General features: G+C 38.0%; 1 protein-coding gene across 1 annotated transcript; it reads left to right on the top strand.

The window, feature by feature from the left end:
• Positions 1-1404: 1404 nt before the first annotated feature.
• LOC133523716 (axotactin) lies at positions 1405-23711 on the top strand. Its single transcript, XM_061859399.1, has 31 exons — positions 1405-1617; positions 2993-3127; positions 4158-4380; positions 4743-4879; positions 5251-5402; positions 5640-5703; positions 6171-6455; positions 7837-7943; positions 10192-10815; positions 11566-11746; positions 11936-12053; positions 12480-12628; positions 12997-13199; positions 13880-14091; positions 14199-14413; positions 14791-14964; positions 15737-15962; positions 16328-16581; positions 16685-17113; positions 17193-17396; positions 17725-17942; positions 18179-18258; positions 18344-18456; positions 18525-18728; positions 18879-18955; positions 19674-19787; positions 20689-20841; positions 21098-21214; positions 21387-21525; positions 21909-22153; positions 23550-23711. The coding sequence occupies exons 2-31, from the start codon at positions 3013-3015 to the stop codon at positions 23661-23663; spliced, it is 5646 nt and encodes a 1881-aa protein (XP_061715383.1). The 5' UTR covers positions 1405-1617; positions 2993-3012; the 3' UTR covers positions 23664-23711.
• The last annotated feature ends 1016 nt before the right edge of the window (positions 23712-24727 follow it).

The raw sequence follows: 24727 nt of genomic DNA on the forward strand, positions 1-24727 counted from the left end.
TCATGACAACCAGCCTGGTGACAGTGGTCAATAACATACTAATAAAAAACCGGGCAAGTGCGAGTCGGACTCGCGCACGAAGGGTTCTGTACCATTATTTATAAAAACGGCAAAAAAAATATGTTTGTTGTATGGGAGCCCCCCTTAAATATTTATTTAATTCTGTTTTTAGTATTTGTTGTTATAGCGGCAACAGAAATACGTCATCTCTGAAAAATTCAACTGTCTAGTATCACGGTTCATGAGATACAGCCTGGTGACAGATGGACGGACGGACGGACAGCAAAGTCTCAGTAATAGGGTCCCGGGTTGACCCTTTGGGAACGGAACCCTAAAAATCATAGAGAATGGAAAATATTTAAAAGTGGAAAAACATTTTCTCTTTGTGTATGGCCGACCACGTGTGATCACGTGCTATACTTCCATACGGTGGTAAACAAGCATACGGCCCGCCTGATGGTACGTAGCCTCCGTAGCCTATGTACGCCTGCAACTCCAGAGGAGTTACATGCGCGTTGCCAACCCAAACCCCCTCCCACCCCTCGATACATTGATACTTTCAAGTAATCTGTATGTTAGTTTAATTGTAACACTAATATTGACATGTGTTTGAAATTGTAGGGTATGACGAATACTGCTTAGCTGAAAATCGGCTCAAAGGTGAGACAAAAATTTTCTAAACCTGTACCAAATTTTCACTATTTACAGATATTCTGCGCCTGCATTTAAGGACTCATCCGTTAAAACAAACGGTCGTCAAGACGATCGATGACATTGGAACATAGGGCGCTGCCGTAGCCGTAGTTCTGCTTATAACATAAATAAGAACTAGAATCAGATATATCTAAGGCATATTCTACATTGAATTATATACTATTAGACCAAGGTGCAGTGTTTTTAGTTGCTGTTTTTTTAAGTAATATGGAGATATGTTTTCTTAATGTGAAAGTGATCTCAAGTGAATTTCAATGTTTTTACACAATTATTATTAATTTTTTATGAATGACATTAAGTAGGTAATCGACATTATAATGGGTACTTGAATAAAGTTAATCAGTCCGTCATAATATAGATAATTAAGAAAATCGTTAACTTAACTCCTGCATGACTTGCTCATATCTAGCTTCATCTCAAAATCTTATTACCTACAATAGCTTACCAACCAAGCAAGTGTAAACACTACAAGAGCGCACGTGACTTCAGTATCATTACTGTACAGTCAACTCTAATTTAGACAAATCGAACGCGCGCTCCCATAATACGATAATAATGCTCACAATAGATTTATTGAAACTCTTTCTAACCTCGTGTGTCCTTAGTCTGGGAGCAACTGTGACCCATGAACAAATTGCCGGTGTGATTACTCAGTTAACCGCCTCAGTACGGCGGCGGGGACGCGACCAGTGCCATCCCGAACAAGATTTAAAAAACCGACAGCGCGTTCTATGTTTGAATATTTAAAAAGTTTGTTTTATTGCCGTTTTTCGTGCTTCATAATTAAATCATTTCTAAAATATATTTTTAGTGTCAAAACATGATTGAAGTTTGCGTTAGGTGATATAAAAAGTTAAATTCTGGTTTTTATAAAGCCTAGGATACCACATTATTTTCCTATTCGTAAGTACACGCTTCATTTTTTTCCTAGCGATCAATGATGGACAGATGCGAAATATGTTTTCTTACCGAAACTGTTATCACGGAGTGTTCATCCTAATGTACATTGGGCGGCACGGGGTTAATAAAAGAGACCCTTAAGATATTCGGGCAATAACGTCAAATCCAGACACGTCAAAACCGATGTGTCAACCGACATTGGAGGGCTGCAGTTATTTGAGCCAATTTAGCTCCTAAGCAAAACCAAGGTTCCTTGGCCCATGACATTTCTGCAAGGCCTACTTTGACCTCCGTCTTATTAAGAAAAGACAGAGGCAAGGCGGACCTCTTTACATTGGCCACTTTCCGTTGCCCACACGAGTCACATTTCCGCCTGGTACCCTATGTAAATTAAAAGGGTTCTATTTTAAACTCTACAAGTAAGGATTTAAGGATTATAATATTTATAATGTAAAAATGTTTTGAGTGTAAAGAAAGGAAGCAGATTTTTTAAGGAAATTTCGACAGATGTTCCGAGTAACCGTTGGTGGTAAGTAGGACTACCGGTATTCTTTGTTGTGTCATGCGGCAGTTGTTTATTAACCCTTCAGTGGCTATTCCACTTGGGATATCTCAATACGAAAGTAAAGTATCTGCCTGTCTGTTACCTTTTCTCGCTTAAACCGCTTAATCGATTTACATAGATGAAATTTGGTATGGGTATGGAGATAATATGAGCCCGGGGGAAGAACAAAGGATAGTATTTATCAATGATCTTCAAGAACCCACGCAGACGATGTAGCGGGCAGAATCTAGTAACAAAATACAGTTTGTATCGGAACGTAAAGCATGTCGTTTTAGAATTATTGGAATTTTGATTTTATTTCAATTAATCAAATTTGAAATTTAAATGACATAATCGGTCGGGAGTCGACGGCCTGCCACTCCAAGGGCTAATGTTTAGGTCATACTGAGCAACTTTTACTATGGGATCAACCCTGAAATTGTGAACAAAAATTGTCTGTTTCATACATTTTGCTGGTCTGATTTTTAAATTTCCTATGGGAGAGGCTTTTTGTTGTACAGAATACATACTGTATTTTGATATTTGTATCAAAATCAAATTTGAAAAATTATGTGATTAGATAATGCTAGAAAATAAATTACATTTTTAAGATGTGTAGTTATCTCATAATGAACGCATCTTTAAAGAAAGGGATACTTACGTCATAAACTCATAAAATGATCATACCTAATTGCAATAATAAAGAGTCTATAATTAATTACCGAGGTATGTATATTACTTAAGTATGTTTACTAGACTCTGGTTTCCAAAAATAACAGTCCAAGAATGCCCGAAAGACGTACCTATTTTAAAATTCGCATGTTCATCCCCCAGATAAATGACCTTAACACAGAATGGGTCTGTGGCAAAGAAGAGGGATCCTAGTAAGCTGGCTGGTACTTCACATTTTATGTGGGACAGCTGATGTTGAGAGCAGCCTGCCCGTAGACCTCACTCCTGATGAGAAAGGTAAGATTGCTGTAAGGTTAGATAGGGTAAGAGAATCACTTGAAGGGGTTTCTCATACTATTCCTCTTGCCCCGAACAAAGTAAATATGTTCTTCTTGGTAAAAAGAACACATTACCTTATCTGTTAAAGTTTAATAAGTAAATCTTCTAATAGAGGATCATGTCCTGATTTTATTTTTATATAAGGAAAAACTTGGGATTTCTATCTAGAAGAAATTTTCCTAAAAGTACGAAAATTTTCCTCTATCTACCTGGCAAAACAATTATCAATATGCCTGTTAAATTAAACTGACTAATCGTTTTTCTGGATATTTGACAGATTATAAGCAATATGCTATTTCTGAGTTTCAATACCCCTAGTATACATTTATTCGATAGCGAAACGTGACGTACTGTACGTGTTTGCGTTAAGTCTCATTTTGTATGGGATTTTGAGTTAGCAAAACGTCCCGCTTAGCGCGCTGTTTCTAAATCCCATACAAAATGAGACTTAACGCAAACGCTTACGTCACGTTTCGCTATCGAATAAATTTAAAGTAGGGGTACAGGTGTTAATTGGTGTAGATAAGAACAGGCGTCAGAATTGATATCATTCAATTTTATGATCATAATCATCAGCAGGACTTATTTCGACTCTGAGCATAGACCCATATCGTGTCTCTGTCGAGAGGAATTAAGGATGACACACGCCATCATAATAGTCCGGTTTCTGGCACTCCTAGCCGAGGCGTCCGACACTTCGTATATGTAGAAAGTATCACGTGATCAGCGATCACTCATCATAGGAAGCGAAGTCCTTTAGACCAACCCTTAAGTACATTACCGTGTACGTTAGCGTTTAACTATATAAGTAAAAAGACCTACACATCCTGTCGCCTATATGTATACAGTTATAGTGCGTACTTTACATTAAATAGTAACTGTTGTTAGACAGTTTACGAGTGCGTGATGTAGACGGTACATCTATGGCGCCGGCGCTAAGTTTAATCAAATTAAATTTCAAACAAAACACATTTTATCCAATCAACAGTTCTACCACCAACAACGCTAGCATTAACTCCAACAGCCTCCAGTGCTTCAACATACAACATATCGACCTCCACATATGCCACTGTCATACCGCCCATACCACCGAGTGACCGCGACCGATTCCTGACTTTCGCGGAGTCTGGACACCATAGGACCTTTATGTTTGCGGAGAATAACACTTTTATACAGTTGGATGGCGATATTATACAGAGGTTTCAGTTAAGGTAAGAAATCTGTAGCACATATCTAATTAGGAAGATATCGCCCATTCCGCCAATCCCTGCAACGTCCTACAAACTTTTAACTTTCCGTGTAAGTTTGTCAACGCTTCCTTTTTGACTTCTTGATGTTCGATTCAGCCTCAAATTTGGTATATTTATGGCAGACAAAATACAATAAAATAATATTATGATTACATCAAGCTGATCTGATGATGGGTACTAAAGGTGGTGATTGGCGATTGGAACTAGGCTCAACCTTATTGATTTCGGTTTTTTTTTCAGTCGCCTCGATTACTATTTATATTATTAAGCTTGTATTTAAATTCAGAGTAAAAAAACTTATTAAACCTATTCGACTTTTTCAGATTATGCAGAGAAATATCATTTAAGTTTCGCACGAGGCTACCTCATGGTCTGTTAGTTTACCACAATGTCAAGAATCCTGTGTTCAAAATGCAGCCATACGCTTTATATGTTATTGTGGAGAAAGGAGAACTTAAAGGTATTACTCATATGTTTACAATTTTATTATTCTAACAAAGAAATGTTAGTTGGGAATGGGATGGGTGGGTGAATAATTATGCTGTAGGTTAAAGGTCAGCTAACCAAGCCGCAAGCGGATTTTCATGTGTCAACCCCAAAAAATATTTAGACAGGCATTCAATCTGTGATTTCTACTGGCCAAATTTTAATTTTAACCGTTTGCCATGCTGACCCCTTTTATAGGTATTATGTCGAAGTATTGTATGCTAAAATTAATAATTTTCTATAGCCATTATAAATAATAACTAGCCCAATTTGTATGGAGTACACATTTCGTTAGGTGACATCACCTTTCTAGGCCATTATTGATAGCAACCTAAAACTTTCCAGTGGTCCACGTGTTCGGTAAACACCTGACATCCGTGACGGTGGGCCGCGCACTGAACAGGGACCAGTGGCATAGTGTGCAAGTTACGATCGATGTACACGGCGCACGACTCATAGCCAAAGTGGACCAGATGAAGGAAGAGGTGTACCTCAAGGTAAAATTGGACCACTACTAGTAAACTATTCAATGGTTGATTTTTCAGTTATTATTTAACTCGTCCAATAACTATTTCAACAAGTTATAAGAATGACACATGAGAATCGTGTCATCAATGGAATAAATTCTATCCGTCTGTGTAACTGGGGACTGAAAAATCGACTCTAAGTACATGATAGTGCTTTGGCTAAAAAATCCTGGAAATGACATGCTAAGAACTCGTTGAATTTTTCAGGGTTTAAGCTTCGATACAAATTATGGAATTACTGATAACTTGACATCTGTTATACTCATCGGAGGTAAGGATTATTATTCAAAAACTAAAATACTATGATAGCAATACTTTAATTTAATAAACTACCAGTTTGGATAAACAAGCTAACAGTTTTTTACTAGATACTGATTAACAGATTGTTCTGAAATATTGAATAAATTAATCGATTTCAAGCGATTATGTCGCGATTTGAAGAACTGATTGATTGAGTGAGATGAATAATTGACATAGGTATTAGCGTCTTTTTAACGACATATGCGCTGACAAAACCAATATAAGGTCATGTTTAAAAGGTATAATTACCTACTGATTAAGTAACTCCAGATGTTCCAGTTGTAAAAAAATTCCATATAGTAAGAATATTCTGAAAAAAATAGCGAAAGTTCTTTTTTGGGAATGGAATTTTCCTTTGTTTAAATTTCGCAAACTTGGAAAAAATTTCCACGGCATATCAGTCCGTATACCTTCTTGAAGATTTGTCTGTAATTCCAGGTCTAAGCTCAGAAGAAAAGCTCCACGGCGTCAAATACATCATAGAATCCTTCGTAGGCTGCATCAGCGACATGGTTCTAAGCTCCGGCAAGGCAGCTTCAGACCTCCTACCCATTGTGCCACTAATCGCAACTAAACACGAAAACGTCAAAGAAGGTTGCATAGACAAATGCAGGACGTTAGAGAACCTATGCTTCCAAGGCTCGAGGTGTATTAATGAGTATAATGGGTATAGGTGTGACTGCTTTGGAACTAGATATGAAGAGGATTTGTGCGACTTTTATAGTAAGTGATTGAATAGCTCATTTCAAAGTCATATTTAGTATAAGTTTCAATTTAAATTCGAGAACTCAAAGTCTCGTCGCGGCTGTCATCCGAATGTCTACGCAGAGTCCTTGAATACTTCGGTCATATTGCAAGAAAAGGCGGTGGCAACCTCGAAAAGCTCATTGTGACCGGCAAAGTGGATGAGCAAAGGCCTGGACGTGGACCCAGTCCAACGTCTGGTATGACCAGATCCGCACCGCTCTTGACTCCACAGTTCACATGACTCTCTACACCGCTAGAAGCAGATGGAGAAAGATCATAAGACAGAGAGTGGTACAAAGGGAACCGTTGAGGAATACGACGCAAGGAGGAGGAAACTTAAATATTAAACATCCTCATAAATGGGTCCGCGATAGGCATACTTGAGAACAACTTTAAACGTGGGGAAAATCCAAGATAAAAATTAATCAGTCTAAAATCAGCCGAAAGATTTGACTTTTCTGAACCAAAAACAAATCCTCTTTTTCAAATTACAGCAACAATCCCAACTGACATTCGTTAAACCGTACATCTTTGTAGTAAGGTATATGAGTGCACAGTCAAAAGTGTGCACGATGGTGCATCAAAAACAACTCAACCGGTTTATCGAAATTGTTCAAATTTGGTGGTAGTGATAGCTCCACGTAACACCAGTTTCCGGATTACCTGTACATCGTAAACTATTTATAATAGGTACAAAAACCGATAATTGTCCACTTTCACCTTATAATTGGGAATGTATTACGTCATAGATTACTGCACACTAGATCTCACATTATGAAGCGTAATCGCTGTAGCTACTTACTTCTATGCGCACTTGAGAATGTTATTTATTATTTATGTTAAGTAGTATTGTTCTACTACGGCGCAGGCTGCATCGTCCAGAGGCATTCACATTATTTATATATATAAGCTGATCCGGTATCACGATCGCACCTAGACGACCTAGGTCCGTCGTAGGGAGGGACGGAAGAGACGACTGCTTTATATCTTCTATTTCTGATATTAAACGTGATTATACTGATCGGTCTGGGCGCAATATATACAGCTCATGATTAAAATCGTCAGTTTCCAATTTAGCTTGCAAGGGAACTAGGTTTTTGTCTGACGAACTATCGCGTCTGACTAGCTCTTAGACAATTAAGGTAGGTAGTCATAAAAATTAAATAAATCAATATTTGGGGACAATCTTACATATATCAAATACTCTCATTTGACATTACTCCTAATGAGATCAAATTCGTGTAGTTCGATTGCCACTTCCGATATCGATATCCCAACGAGTTGTCATTTGCTCCATCTAGTGGAGGGTAAGCACTTTAACCAGTGATGTGATATTACGTCGACGATGACATTGCAGCCGCCACGGTGCTCACTCTTCGGGGATCAAGTTACGTGTCATACAGGGTGTATGATTGGAAGGACCGGGTGCACTCGACCAATACGAGGGTCAGCTTGCATTTTAAAGTGAGTGATATACACTTTTACTTACATCTTTTAATAAGAACTCCTGGGGGCCTAGCCAAGATGACAATCGTATATGGACAAACGCCTAATAAAAAAGAAAAAAAGTATCAGGATGACAGATGCTATGAAAATTTACGTGACTCTTTCTATACAATATTTAAGTTACGATTGGCGTTTTCTATCAACTATTGTCTTCTCGAATAGGCCCCCTGACCTGACTATTTCATGACAATGATGTTTTTTTTCTCAAATTCACTGCGAACATGTTACAATTTTTTTCGATGTTTTCAACTATCAATAGTAATCAATATCAATAAATAACTATCAATATCAATAATAACATAAAATGTAGCCCGTGTAAGCTTAAACAGTCCGGTCTCCACAAACAGCACCCATTCACGAGTATGACGCGTATCTCTGCCATCGCCGCCTGACCCGATCAACGACGCCACCGTAAGCAAAGATTTTTAAGCGAACATGATATTATATCATCATAATATTATAACTCACAATGATATTATAGCTAAAGATTGGTTTATAGGCATTCCAAAATTTAGCTTCCAAGCGCTTACCTTGTACAAGTTACAAAGAAAAAGAGACAAACTTATGTTTAACAAGTAACAACGAGTATGACAAAGATTAATGGTATGCGAAAAAATTTATCAACAAAAACAGATTAATTCGTAGGTAATTATGTAAATAAATAAAGAAGTATTATTCTGCTCCTTATCTATGAGTATAACCTATCTATCTTTTACAAAATTTCATTAGAAATTCAAACTCATTGACATATATCTAAGGACGGGCCTTACGGGCAATAAGAATAGGGCCAGTACAGCGGTGTCACGCACACGAATTGGAGCGAATCGTGCAGTCTATCGCCACAACGCGATTGGTTGAAGAGTTCGCATCACGCGCGCGATTGGTCGCAACTAATAGTTGCATTAGTACTGCTGCGCACAGTATCGCGCAGGAACTCGCCACTCCTCCGCGCGTTATCGCTGCTCAATGCACTCTTGACATCAGCACCAGAGTGTGACTTGTTTGCGTGGAGATGGGTGAATGTGTGCCAGGAGTGTCTGAGGTTCTGTGAGATGATGGATGATAGGCTTTCCAGCAATTGCATTTGATTATTAATGAATATCTGTTTTTTTTATTTTATATATGTCTTGTATTTGTATAGTCTAATTATTCGGTGTATTGGCATATGCTGTAATGCCATGTAAATATTTGAAAAAATGAATAAATAAATTAGACTGCACGATTGGACTGGACTGGACTTCGTGAGTAACACCTCTGAACTAGCACTACTGTTAGTGCCGGTAAGGCCCGCCCGTCCTTAGATATACGTCAATGTTGAAACTACAATTGTGTGACTGAAACAAAACGTATTATCTTCTAAATATTCATTTTTGGCTTTGATACACAAACGCAAACATTTGTTAAAATGATCTAAAATATGTACTTACAGTACTTAATAAAATCTTTCGGCCCGATTCGAAGAACATTTAAGATCTTGGAAAGATCTTTAAAAAATCGATAACTATACGACATGTCAAAATTGACGTTTATTTCGATTCCGCTATGATCCCAATAAGATCTAACTACGATATTTCTAACGTCAAAGTGACATTGGTTGCCCGAATCGAGCTGCTTCTGTGAATTATACGATATACAAACGATATCTAAATGAGAACTTATGTAAACCAACAACTTATCGTGACCGTATTTCATTCTTCGATTCGGGCCGTTGGTCAACGAATTTTTTGACCACCTTATTATTACAAGTTGGCCACCTTGCCATTATAACAACTAGCTGTTACTGTGGCGAGTCTTATAAAACCAGCGATTAAAACCTCTGGTTGGTAAGAATCGTAGAAAAGTAGGCATACTTTTAAACACATTTTAACATTGAATATATGTATTTTAAATCGGATGCCGTAATTATTTTGATTGAGCTTCCGCAGAATAAGCTGAATAAAAGTCACGTAATGAGCCGATAATTGCTCAAGGCCTGTAATTGGACATGATCGGAATATTGTCGATCGATATTCAGTTACATGATGACATTCATTGGGGTTAATTATGAGATAACGTATCTCGTTACATGATTTTATGTCTTGATTTTTACCGCTTTTCTTGGAGTCTTCAAAAACGCGGCCACGGCTGTTCACTTGACCGTATTCGCTCAGCTTCATGTATTCGTGTTAAAGAAATCATTTCCATGAACCTCTTATTAAATTTCCAGACACGTTTCGACGACTCAGCACTTTTCTACGCCAGCGGTCAAATCGACGACAAACATCATTACATAGCTCTCTCAGTCCATCAAAGGAAGGTTGCCTTCCAAATAGACCTTGGAGACGGTCCCATAGACGACTACATTGGCCACAATGTCAACGACAACCAATGGCATAACTTGACCGTTACTCTTCATGAGAAGATACTCGTTGTTTACTTGGATGGCGTGATAGAAACTTATGAGACTCCTGGAGAAGCCAAGTTTGTTTATATTGATCCTGAAATTTATTTAGGCGGTGGACCTGATTTACACAAGATGAAAGGATTGAAATCATTCAATAACTTCGCTGGTAATCTCAAATATGTATATTACAACGATGTGTCGATACTTTACGTGCTAAAACAAAACAATCCTAAGGTTCATTACATTGGAGCTCTTGATCCCGAGTTTGAAGAAATTGATATAGAAGTGATACCAATTACTTATCCATTCGCAACATCACATATTTGGTGGCCTGTGCATAATAATACGCATAGTTTTAATTTAATATTTGAGTTCAAAACGAGCAAGAACATGGCCGTTTTGGCATATAGCGAAACTACGACTGCTTCTGGTCAAGGCTATTGGGAGGTGAGATAAAATTAATATTTCAATCCACATGTCATACTTATCTCTCTTCTTCTTCCTCGCGTTGTCCCGGCATTTTGCCACGGCTCATGGGAGCCTTGGGTCCGCTTGACAACTAATCCCAAGATTTGGCGTAAGCATTAGTTTTTTACGAAAGCGACTGCCATCTGACCTTCCAACCTCTGGGTAAACTAGGCCTTGTTGGGCTTTGTCCGGTTTCCTCACGATGTTTGCCTTCACCGAAAAGCGACTGGTAAATATCAAATGATATTTCGTACATAACTTCCGAAAAACACATTGGTACGAGCCGGGATTTGAACCCGCGACCTCCGGATTGCAAGTCGCACGCTTTTACCGCTAGGCCACCAGCACTTCCACAGGTTATACTTATACAATCTTATATTTTGAATGTAGTACTTGACATTATTAAGTGTCATTATTATGTGTCGTGTGTCGTCTGTAAATATTTTATTGGGTAAGTATCCTCAAGTTGCATTGCAAAAAAAAAACATAAATCCATTGCTTTGAATTCCTCTGGTTTTGAGTAGCCGTAGCCAAAATTATTTTGAGTACGTTCCATTTGATTAACAACATTCTTAAATCTCTAATAAACTGTGTGTTATACGGAATGAAACGAAATATAAAGACGCCTACGGAAGTTTCTAATAAATAAAAGTATTTTTGCTAATATTTTTAACCAGGAGTTTATAGTTATACACGTAAGTTTCACAACATATTATTCATACATTTTAGGTAAGGATGGTAAAAGAAGAAATAAGATTTGAGCTAGTGTCAGACGTAGGAAAAAATGTGACTGTACTGAAGTCTGTAAAATTTAATGCTAGCAATGATTGGCACACTGTCGAATTAGAATATACTAAAGGAAGATTCAAGCTGACTGTGGATCATAATAATAAACCAGCACAAATGTTTGGTAAGTGGTTTTAATATTATTTACAAAAGACAAAAAAGGCGCAAACAGACCTATATCTAAATTATTAGAACAAAGGTGCTACTTAGATCCCTCCTAGGAGGCAAACAAAAGCCCTGTTCCAAAGAGGTGGTGTGAAAGTATGGTTAAGGTATAATTTCGGTTGTTTGTGAACAGACTATTATTTTTTAGGTTTGGACTTCAGTCTTCAAGACAAAATAGTCATCGGTAGCGGTCTAAAGTCAGCCAACTTGGGTCTGATCGGATGCATGCGGAATGTAAAAATCAATGGACTCCTTATCGAACCAAGGTACTTTTGCACATTTTTTTTCCATGATAATAAGTTATTTGTAGAGTCAGAATAACGTGTTAAATTGATGAAATATAGCTGAAAACTTCGTAGGGCCGAAACATATCACTTTAAACCTTCGTAGACAAACAATGAACCACTTTCAAAGCTTGAGAAAAGGAAAGATACTTAACAATCAAGATCTACCAATTGTTTGAAAAATGCAACGAAAAGGAAAGAAATCATTACTACTTCTTTTCGATAGAACGTTAATGGCAAACAAGCTTACGATTGCGGTGGTTACCGTAGCTGAATTAAGTTCAACAGATATGTTCGCTTTAAAAACCTAGTGAAAGCGATTCTAGAAAACACCAATTTGTAGACTCTGTAGTCCTTTGAAAAAACTCAAAACGGTTAAAGCATTGTTTTCAAATTCGATTATCGCAGATACGTAATAAACACGGAGCGAGTTGTAGGCGAAGTGGCCATCGACGACTGCAGATACGTGGATCCCTGCACGAGGCCCAACACCTGCGAGCACGGCGGCATCTGTTCCATCAGAGAAGACAGAGTCATCTGCGACTGTGAGAAAACTGGTACGTTTAGCAGACTAATTGTTTGCTGCCTTGAGTAGTCTTTATAGATTACCTTATATTGTAAACACGGAGCGAGTGGGTGAGATCAAACATGAGTGCAGATACGTGGATCCCTACACGAGGCTCAACATCTGCGAGTACGGAGATATCTGAATAGGTAACTCCCGGCAATTCATTCCAATTTGGCCTATTTAATAGGAATTTTGGAGAGGGTGACTAAGAAAATAGTGTAGTAATCTAAAATGTGACAACTTTTCATTCACATTTTCATTATTGAATAGCAATATTCGCGTGCGACACATACAATTCATACTTACGAATTAGTATCGGTTACGAATTATTAGGTTTTTTAAACTTCTTCTTTACAGGATATATAGGTGTAAATTGTCACTTCGCCACATTTCGGAAGACATGCGAGGAGCTAGCCCTCCTCGGCTACACCAGGAACGACGTGTACCTCATCGACATCGACGGCAACGGCAAGTTCCCTCCGGCACACGTCAAGTGTGAATTTCAGATCGACGCAGATTCTTCTACCACGGTTGTTGAACATAATTTGCCTAGCCAAGTGGTATGTATTATATTAAATGTGGTGATGATCAAATTAAAGTCACCAGTCACTTACACGGATTCAGTCATGTTCACCGTTCTTGGGCTTATTGTTCCGTACCCAAAGGGTAAAACGGGACCCTATTACTAAGACTCCGCTGTCCGACCGTTAGTCTGTCTGTCCGTCTGTCACCAGGCTGTATATCATGAACCGTGATAGTTAGACGATTGAAATTTTCACAGATGATGTATTTCTGTTGCCGTTAAAACAACAAATACTAAAAAGTACGGAACCCTCGGTGGGTGAGTCCGACTCCGGTTTTTTTGATCTGTTCCTTGTTTAAGACAAAGTTCTCAACTCCAGAATGTTTAAATACCCCAACGAGCGTCTAAATATTTGGTCTACCCATTCCACTAGCATACTATAATAGCCTGCTAGTTCCTCGAAGGTAACTTTGCACTGATTCGAACAGAACAAAGTGGGGGAGTTTCATTATAAACGTCATATTTGCATAGAAATTTTACATTAATATTAATGACGATATGGCATCACTTTGTCATTGCAAATCCAATGCAAAAAATTTATTGCTCGTCATAAAATTCCACGTATTGTAGAGAAACAAACTCTATGTGAACCTTAAATATTTTGATATTCAATATTATGGTAGGATATAAAATAAATATTAGTTATTTGCATTCCAGGATGTCCGATCAGCATCAGGCCAAGATTTCAGCTTCCGGATAAAGTACCGGGAATTCACGGCAGAAATGCTTCAGGAGCTGATCTCCCACTCTCTGTTTTGTCGGCAATATATCAAATACGATTGCAATATGGCGCCATTGGAGCTACATAGTGCCACTTGGTTCATATCGTCTTCTAATGATACCGTGGATTATTTGGGAGATGTCAAGAGGTAACAATTCAGTTTTAACAATTTTTATTTATAGTTTCCCTTTTGAAACTCAGATAAAAGTCTCAGAGGTACCAGTCATCTTGTTTCATGTATTTAATTTTTTGCAGAGGTTACTGCTCCTGTGGAATCAACTCGACTTGCATCTTTCCAAACCAAACCTGCAACTGCGATGCTAACGAAAACAAATGGCATTCCGACGAGGGAACCTTTGTGGTGCCGAACAGCTTGGGCATTACGGAGATGTTCTTCCTGCAGCAGAAGGACCTAACAGAGGAAGCCCAAGGCAGGATCACCTTGGGGCCTTTGGAATGTGTAGAGACGAGTAAGTATATTTTGGTTAGATCAAACATATTTCCTTTCCTTCAACGTAGCACTCTTTCGTTTGCATCCTTAGCTACTATTACTCAAAGCCCTTGTCAAGTAGACAAGAAGGCTACTTTTCTAGTAGAAGTTTCCAAGCTGCTCGAAATCCTCTCCGTCCGCTGTGACAAAAACTAGGCTCAACGATCTAATGGTCCTCTCAGTACCACTCAAAGTGACCACTCATCATTCTGCTTCTAGCGAACTTACTTAATTTGCGGAGATCGTCCACGAGTGCCGTTGAGTGGGATGTTGTCATGGGAAGCGCTTCACGGACTTTTTTAACATAGGCTGTTTTATTCAAAGTTAAACATGGTTAACATTTTACACTGCCCTCAGATACCCAAAGATACGTAGTGACATTTACGACATCACAGTCGTACATCGAAGTACCGGGTTGGAGGAAGGGTGACATCGCTTTCAGTTTCCGCACAACTGGCACCAGCGCCATTTTATTATTCCAACCTCCTATTAGACCCAACTACCCTTCGTTCATGGTAGCTCTGACTAGTGGTAAGTACTTTTTACAAGCTTTTATTTAACTTGCAATGTTTGTATGTATCTATGTATGTATGTTCAGATCAAATCTTGCAAGCTAGACCCATTTCTCATTATTCAATCGGGCTGCAACTTCACCTGCTGTTGGGTGACAATAAAATATTATGGTACGAGTACCATCGAGCTAAGCTATATCGTAAACACCCCTATAATGGAACAGACACCAGTAATGGGATGGTATAGACAAATCCTGTAAAACAAGTATTTACCATCAGTTTTTAATCGCTGGCAAAATGTTACCATAAACAAGAGCCAAAGAGCTGCTTAAGTTTAGTTTTTCAATGATATTTGTTAAGTGTTTGAAAATTAATTGCGCCATACATCCCATGACTGGAGCAAAAAACCATAGTTTTAATTAGTTAATAATATTGAAACGAATTGAAGTATACTTAGAAAACACAAAGGAAGAATCGGACATTCAACTTTAAAATCATAAAGTAGTAGAAATTTTACAGATGTCGCTGAAATATCAAAAATACTCAAAATGTCCCATGATTGGTGCCGTTAACATACAGGAGGTGACCATAGGAACTCTGTGATAAAATCATGCAACCTAATTATGTTTGGTTTTTTTGGAATTGTCTCGATTGTATTATTTGCCTGTTGAAAAGGAAAAGTACAGTCAGCGATATTGTATCAAAAATAAAAAAAAATTGATAAACTTAATATTTAAGTAAAGTTTAATAATATCAAGCCAAGAGAAAAATAACTTATAATTGAATTACAGAACACGAGCTAACATTCAACTTCACTCTAAATACGGGCACAAATAGAAAACTGGTAATCAACTCCAAGAGGAAACTGAACGGGGGCGAATGGCACAAGATCTGGATCGACTACAACTTTTATCACGTGAGGTTCATGCTGAACACCGAGTACCAGATGCTTAACTTGCTCCAGGAAGAGGAGTTTGGTCCGTTTGAGGGCTCCATGTTCATTGGTGGAGCTACTGCGTAAGTCAGGCATAACTACGTACTCTTTTATTTCTAGAGTAGGTGTACTAGTCCAATAGGGTAGTTTTAGCTCCACCTGACATCAGATTCACAATACATTTAATTTAACTTATTTTCCACCCAATGTAAGGGACCATATTAAACCAGGTCAAAAAGCGGAAAAGATAATATCTGACCATTTTATATACTCCATAATTTAACTTATATCCGAGTTTTATTTTGATTTGAAAATGGTGGTCCTAACTCTTTGTGTCCCATACAAAGTTAGGTCACAACGACAAACTCCAAAATACGGGAATGGTAGGTAACCTTTCTGATAGCATGAAATGGACCATTATGATAACATGAAATATTTTTTATTTCAGAGAACATTTTAAGAAATCCGCTGCCGCTGTAAGTCAAGGTTTAATAGGATGTTTCAGAGGCCTCGTAGTGAACGGTGAAATCCTAGACATTTACAGCTACATGTCCGTACATTTGTCTGAAATCATTAAAGACTGCAAGCCGTCTTGCGTTCCAAATCCATGCCAAAATAAAGCCACTTGTAAGGAACTATGGTCCAGTTATGAATGCATTTGTAAAAATCCCTGGGCTCATTTAGGAACACATTGTGAAGAAAGTAAGTAAACTAATGCTAATTATATTACTTAAAAAATGGTAACACCAATTAAATATTATGAAAAAGGGGTGATGATTTTATTATAGATATTTCTTTTTTACAGACATAAACATAAAAGCTTTAACATTCCAAACAAGGGAAGCTTACTTGAAAAAGAATTATTTAGTAGACAATTCAACAGATGATGAAAAACACAGACTGAAGAAAATGATGACAGAAAATGTACTCATGAACCTAAGAACATATGATGATAATTCTTTAGTGTTATACGCAAACGATAATCTTAACAACTTCATCCATCTATTTATACATAATGGAAGCGAAATAATTTATTTGTTCAATCATGAGGACGAAATAATTCAAATAAATGTAACATATGAGAATATAAATAAAGGAGAGAGTGTTCAAATAGCCATAATCAGAACGAATCATACTACGACGTTACACGTTAATGACAAAAATACTACAATTGAAAAAGTTGCCAAGCTTTTGAGCAATTATACGAATAAGCCTTGGATCAATCCAGAATTGGGTAAGAGTATCAAATTTCCCTTTTATATTAAAAAAAACGACAATAAATCAAGATTTAAATATTTATCAAACTTTTTCAGAGGTTATCTTACCACAGCGTCCTCCAGCCCCTCCGACCGACTATTTCCAGATGAATCTCGGAGGCTATGACAACTATTCGCTCCATTTAGCACCCCGTGCCGCCTTACTACCTCAAGGGGGGTATGTGGGCTGCGTGAGAGGTTTTAAAATAGCCGACCATGTTGTCGACTTGCCTCGCAAGGCTAAAGACAATGTGGATCAAGGTAGGTACCTTACCTGTACTTAGTTCTTGCCCCTGAAAGACGACGAAAATTCGAATAAAAGTTTAAAACAAAAATAATGGACATTTCACTTTGACTCTCTTCTTCGTCCTAGTCCTAACTGATGACAGTGTCGAATGTTGATCATGCATGACCAATTTATTATGATGTATTGTACTTTTATATAACGATATCAACGATTATGTACTTATTCAGAAGGAATACTTCCTCGATTGCGCTTGCCCTTGGGCAATAGTTCTAAATCTATGAAATTCCTTTATAAAGTGATTCTGATAATATAAATAAGTAACCTAAGAAATCTTGTTCTCAGATACTGCGGGAGTTCTACCTAAATGCGACATGAAATGCGATTCTGAACCCTGCAAAAATGGTGGCATATGCACGGAGGACTTCACCAACCAAGAAAGCAGCTGCAACTGCGAACTGACGAGCTATTTTGGTGAATATTGTATGGAAGAAAAAGGAGCAGATTTTAACGGCGAGAGCATATTGCAGAGAGGGTTCGTCCTTAAAGGACCCGTGTTAAAAGTGAGTAACTTTAAGCATCATAGGTAAAAATACAAGCAAACGTTTAAAAAAGCCTGCATTATACTTTTTTCCTTTACATATTAGGTACGGTTTATTCAGATTTAAATTAGCCTCATAACTAACTAACCTAACCTATCCATAATTTTGTTAAAGAACACCTCCAATATGCCTTGGATTAAAAATAAATGGAATTTATGTGTACGTACTTCTACTTTACTTTTTCTAATACTTTCCAGGTGAAAATAAAATTGGCTTTCTCCAGCAATGACCTGCGACAGAAAAATACTGTCCTTCTCTTAGTTCAAACAGAAAACCAGTAAGTCATATCTTATTTAGGAACTTTCCTTTTTATGATGATAAAATGGTAATTTGGAAACTGACTACCTGTTTATTACCTTCAGACGCAGTTACTATTTGCTCATAGCAATTACACAAGATGGCTATCTTAAATTTGAAGAAGATCGTGAAGAAGCTGCTTATGGAGTTGAAGTTAAAAACCGAAATTTCTTAAATGGTAAGAATTTCTCATTGCTCGATAAGGAAAGTAAACGAGAAATAAAAAAAATCCTATTTGAATTTCAGGTGCCAGACATACAGTATACTACACTAGAGAAGGTGATGACGCTATTCTTTTAATTGATAGGATAGAAATACCTTTAGAAAAATTGCCTGTTCAGGGACCATGGGAAGTTCTGGATGTTGGATCCAATGAAGTTCAAATTGGAGGACTTAATACTAGTGACCCAAGGCTCAAGATTTACAAGGGATACAACGGATGTCTCTCCAGTAAGTGCACTTATTTTCTAGGAACTGCATCAACAAAAGATATAAATAGTGTAGTGAAGTATAAGCCAGTATTATTTACTTCAATGTAATATGTTTAACCTTCTAAAATCTACTAGAAAATGATTAACTTCAACCCTTCCATACCCGCAGATATCTTCGTGGAAGTGAACGAGTACATCATGAAGCCGCTGGAGGAGTACATGATGTTCACGCGTGACTCCGAAAAGGTATCACATTAAAAACTCCAAAATTAGACACTGCAATTTACCGTGTAGGTAGGTATTTAAATGTACGACATGTAATGAATTATCACATACCCACCATTACTTATACCTATATTCAGTTTGTTCAGCAAGTTACGTTTTTTAAGCAATATTTCGTCAAGGTCGAGTTCTGATGATGGAGTCCATGAGGAATTGAGGAAACTCCTCAAATTTTAAGAGCATAATTATAGTTATTATTTTTTTATATTCTATAAATAAATCATTTGCATTTCAAACTGTGCTATTTGGTGAAATGGAACCATGCAGATCAAAATGGAACTCCTCCGCGACAAGTGTTGCACGTCTTGGTGCTAATTGTGATTGTTATGAGATATACTATGATTGTAAATAATTTTAATGGTATTTCAAACTGTTTTGGGAAGTCGTTTATTTATTATTGTCAGGAAATAAATAATTAATAAGGACTGCTCCGTATTGATTTTAATATTTTTATGCTAAAGCATATTGTGTTGTTATCTTAATACTAACATAAATGGATACCACTCAGCATGTAGCAACGACGCTGATTTTTAATAGATCCTTAAACTAAGAAATCAATAAACAATCATCAAAATAACTTTGCTCTCGCCCTGGCAGGGTTCCTGTGAATGTAAACCGATAAATTTCTTATTTAAAGGACCTAATGTAAGACTAGATTAAAATACGTGTATGTATGTCTCAGGTGAACGTGGTGAACGCCCTCGGAGTACGCAGCGCGCAGTGCTCCGCCGAGTTCGACGAGGCCTGGCCCGACCGCGACCAGCTGGCCTCCGCGCACAATGGGAGCTTTCTTATAGTACGGACCTATGTTTCCCTCTCTCTTTTTCACTCTCATTTCAGCATTTATACCTGTTGCAAGTGTTACATATTCGACAACTACTTTGGGTGCGTCCACAAATTACGTAACGCAAAATTCCTAATTTTTTGACCCCCCCCCCCTCATGTAACAGGACCGTCACGCTTATCTGGGACCCCCCCCCCCCCTTCAATTCCGTGACGTAACAAGTGCTTTGTAAAAATCTTTAGGTTAATATTCAGAAAAGAAAGACAGGTGGTAGTATAGATACTTTTTAATCAAAAAATTTGTGGACGCCCCCTTTAGAATTCGAGTTCTCTTTCCATTTAATTCACGGTCTTCCGCATCATCTTTGGTGAGTTTATTCATTTTTCATTTTGAGAACCAAATTCATGTTGACTATGTAATTGAGCCGCCGTCATAGTTATCAACTCAGACATTATAATTGTAACCAACTATAATTTTCGTGAAAGGGTACTAATAATATTTCTTGCTACTACAAGGTTTTGTTTCTCGTCTAGACTACCAACACAGCTATCGGTATTTACAGTAAAATAATGTCATTATTATCATATACATTTTTTATCAAAACACCCCCGATGTCCCTGGATGCGTCCGTTCCGTTTACTATTTTTTTCAGAACTATTTTGTACCTTAATAGCCGGGTCCACACAGAGCGAGCATACGCGCGAGGCAATTTCCTCACGCACAAACTAGCCATCGCGCTCGGGCGAGGAAAACGCACGCGCCGCCTCGGCCGAGGCACGTTTACACTGGCCGGTTTGTGCGTGAGGAAATTGCCTCGCACGTACGTGCTTGCGCGCTCGCTCTGTGTGGACCCGCCTATTGTCTTTAAGCTGTTTATAAAATAATCAGTGCTCACTATTCTTGCCATATCCAGAGTGGCGACAAGACATGGGTCGAGGACCCGCCGTCCCGCATGCCTTACGACCTGCTGTACCAGCAACCTGACGCGGAGGAAGAAAACACGGACAAGTTCTTCATAGCGCTCATCGTTATTTACCTACTTGGCCTGTGCTATTGCGGGTATCACGTGAGTGCCTCTCAACCCTAAAACATCCCAAAATTGGCATTGTCATTGTTTTCAAATTTTGATTAACTAGATTTATAATATAAGGTTTAGGTACTGCATTATATTGGGTATCAAATACAATTTAACAAGTACATATATAAGTAATTTTTAAATTCTACTTGCAAGATATTTTGTTGGTGTACATTTGTAAACTTGTAAAATATGACTAGGAAACAATACTCGTAGTGTTTAAATTTAATATTTCGAATAAAAACAGATGTGGCGAACGCACAAGGCTCATAGGCTTCGTCTGGAGAAGGAAACAGACGAAAACATTATGAAGAACAAAGAAATGGCGACTAAATTACAGGAGCCTAGCTTCGCTTTCATGCAGGTAAGGTAACAGATATTAGAAAAGATACGTTTGTACTTTAAACACATGAAACAATAAACATACATAAAAATCAGAGCTTTACCTACTTGTCTTCATTTTATTTTTGTATTTTTATGCGTATCTGTTTATCTATAATGACTATAATACTAAAATGTATAATACCTATTCCCAGTTGAAAGACGGAGACGAATCAAACAAAGAAGACAATGAGAAGAAGCCCAATGGAGTGACAATAGAAATGAATCCTACAGTCATCGTGGACGTGCCGGAAGACAAGCCTGCCATTAGAAGGGGTTCTTTAAGGTTTAGAGGTTTGTATGTAAATAGCTTTCATTGTATATTAAAATCACACATATATTTTAGTCACTGATAAGACAGAGAGTAGGGTGTTTTGCTGACTAATGACTATAATATGATATAGTTTTTCGGACTGTCAAAACGATATAGGCACTATGGAATTTATATTTAACACAGACATCATCATAGTCAAATTACCTCCTATTCTTTGTATTTCTTTCCGATTTATTTAATAGAGATCGTGTCAAGTGCTTTAGTCGAGCATGTTATAAAATAATAGGTATATGAGAACTGGATAACCTAGAATGTAGATATATTCAAACTATGTACAATCCAGTACCATCAAAATAATTTTAAAAAAAATAACTAACTATAATAGCTGCTATATATTTTTTAGACTTAATAGAAAAAGATGTAACATTTGAGCCCCTTGAAGAAAAGGATGAAACAGAAGAAAATGAAGAAAGTGAGGATGAGGAAGATTATCACTCTAAAACGGACGATGATCACTCTAAAACGGACGATGAACATGAAGGCACTTATGAAAATGGGAATGGCGAAAATGGTAACGGACAATATAGGGAAGCAGATTGTGGCGAAATGGCGGAGCATGGAGAGGAGGATAATTATAAAAATCATCAGGTAGCTATTAATAAACAACTGTAATTCAGGCCTAGAAAATAACTTTTCACCACACCAGGTCGTAAAAGCTCCCTTGGAAGTTCAAACAGTGATGAGAAATTTTATTCACAAGAGTGTCCATTTGGAAAAGTAATTTGATGCAAATTTTGAGTTCTTTCCTTCTGTTGGATGGTAGAATTTACGTTTAAATAATGATTTTGAATGATAAATATTTAACCCCACGCCACGTAAGTTTTATGTCGTACTCTTTCAACTTAGTATGCATGCAGTTGCTAGCAGGGGGTGGGTTGTGTTCGAGTCGTTGGCGGCGAAAGATTAACGTTCGTTTCGATTTGATTTCTGGCAAACAAGCATACGGCCCGCCTGATGGTAAGCTGTCTCCGTAGCCTATGTACGCCTGCAACTCCAGAGGAGCCATATGCGGTGCCGACCTAAACACTCCGCACCCTCGTTGAGCTCTGGCAACCTTACCGTCTAGTGTTATTTGGCTGCGGTTTTCTGTAAGGTGGAGGTACTTCCCCAGTTGGGCTCTGCTCTAGATCTTGAATGCCATCTGTTGTGCTGTGTCCTACCACACAAAGCGAGATGACAATCACAGTGCCCATACCTCTCTTTATTTTTTTGATTTTGATTTATATTTTACAGTTAGTATTTTCCTGGCTTGGTGCGGTGAAAATTTTTGTGTTTCACTCGGTGTCAAAATTTGTATATCCCTCGTGCCTTATTGAAACCCTCGTAATGCTCAAGAATGATCGGTTAAACAACAACTTTGCCCCCTTGTAACACATAACTATTTTAATACCACGTTTTGGCAAACAAGCATAACGTCCGCATGATGATAAGCGATCACCGTAGTTGATCGAAGCTCGCAACTTTAAAAACCTGTACTCCTTTTTAAGGAGTCCGTACGTAGCGTCAACCAGGGTGAATAGGGATGGCTGGGGTGAATAGGGACATAACTTAAATAATGTGATTAACCTGTCAATTTCTTAAAAAGTACCAACACAAATTGTATCATACAGAATCTACTATAATTTTCAAACGATTGATACAATTTGTGTGGGTATTTTTTAAGAAAATGTCACGTAAATAACATATTAAGTTTTGTCCCTATTCACCCTGGTTAAGGGTAGTTCCTAGCGAAAACCAACAACGCATTGCAACAGTTATGAACTTTAAATCACCCAGAGAGCTCTGACTAGACAAACGCCTATATTAGCAACGGAGCGCACGCAAGGGGGTTTCCCCCACCATAAACCATGTTTTTATTTCTAATAATAATAATGCTGATGACGGCGCCTTATTGCGAAACCAACTAAAATAATATCATTGTCGCTTGTATGTACTGCCATGTAGTAGGTACAAAATATTTATTAAAACTTCGCAATGTTTACAGCCCCCGCAACGTATCTCCAAAGCCACCGTCCAGGGTCCGCCCACCTTCACCACCCAACTGCCGTATAAGATAGACGAAGATGGTTCCAACGAGCTATTGACATCTAGCGCATAACATTCTTAGCATATTTTACTTTAGATTAATAAAGGTTTTTTTATTGTATTCAGTTTATTTTTATTTTCTTTATCTTTGTTCAAATTATAATTTATTTTAATAATTGCATCAATCGAGTAAATAATTATTTGGAAAAAACTTACCGATAATGTGCCTCTATTCGGAAATATATACCGAGCAAGAAGCGCGGGCGATGCGTCTCCGTACATATCACATTTCTCAACTAATTCTCGTAGAACTCTGGATTTTTTTATCTATTCAGGTTTTGGAATTTATTCAAAATTACGCAGCCATGGGGGTTCACCAGGGAGTCACTAAGTTAGATAGGTAAGTCCCACAGATATCACACGCAGCGGTTTTGTCCACAACGTAGTGATTATATGCTCTTTGTTGTCCACTTTGAAATTAGGTATCACATTAGCGATTTTCGAGCGAGTTGAAAGCGAGGCGAGCGCGCAACTAATTTTCAAATTTTCTCAGTATTTTTTAGTACCGCTGCCATCGTGTCCACTTCGCCTGTACTACCCATAGGTCTATATTGAATCTTCTTTGCCGTTGTACTCTTTGGAGAGTGCCGTTGTCGACTGCTGACATCAGGCACAGATGTTGCTTGCCGTAGGATTTCTCGCCATTTTCCGCGGTTTGAGGTCATTCTAGTAAATGCGTTCAGGGGTCCTTTCATGGCAGATTTGATTTGGTCAACCCATCGCATTTGGGCACACAAATTGGAAATATGTTGTGGGAAAGGTGTCCAAATCCAAGCTAAGATACGGAAAACGACGGTACGCAGCGAAATCTTTGCGCGCTTGCGGCGAGATCGTTGCGCGTTGGCCTCGCTTCGCAAATCGCCAGTGTGATATTTCACGCCTTGCCTCTTATTTTCCTCAAATTTTACATGGATTTCACAAGGATTTCACTTTTACAGAGATTTACCGATATTGACACTTAGGCGATGACTAAATTTTTTTTATTTTTAATGGCAAGTACATAGAGCGGTTCACATTCCGCCCCAATAGGTTACATACGACCAACAATCCTCCCCCGTGACCACAAGCGCTGAAAAG

This window comes from Cydia pomonella, chromosome 12 (genome assembly GCF_033807575.1).
Source record: "Cydia pomonella isolate Wapato2018A chromosome 12, ilCydPomo1, whole genome shotgun sequence".
Lineage (NCBI taxonomy): Eukaryota > Metazoa > Arthropoda > Insecta > Lepidoptera > Tortricidae > Cydia > Cydia pomonella.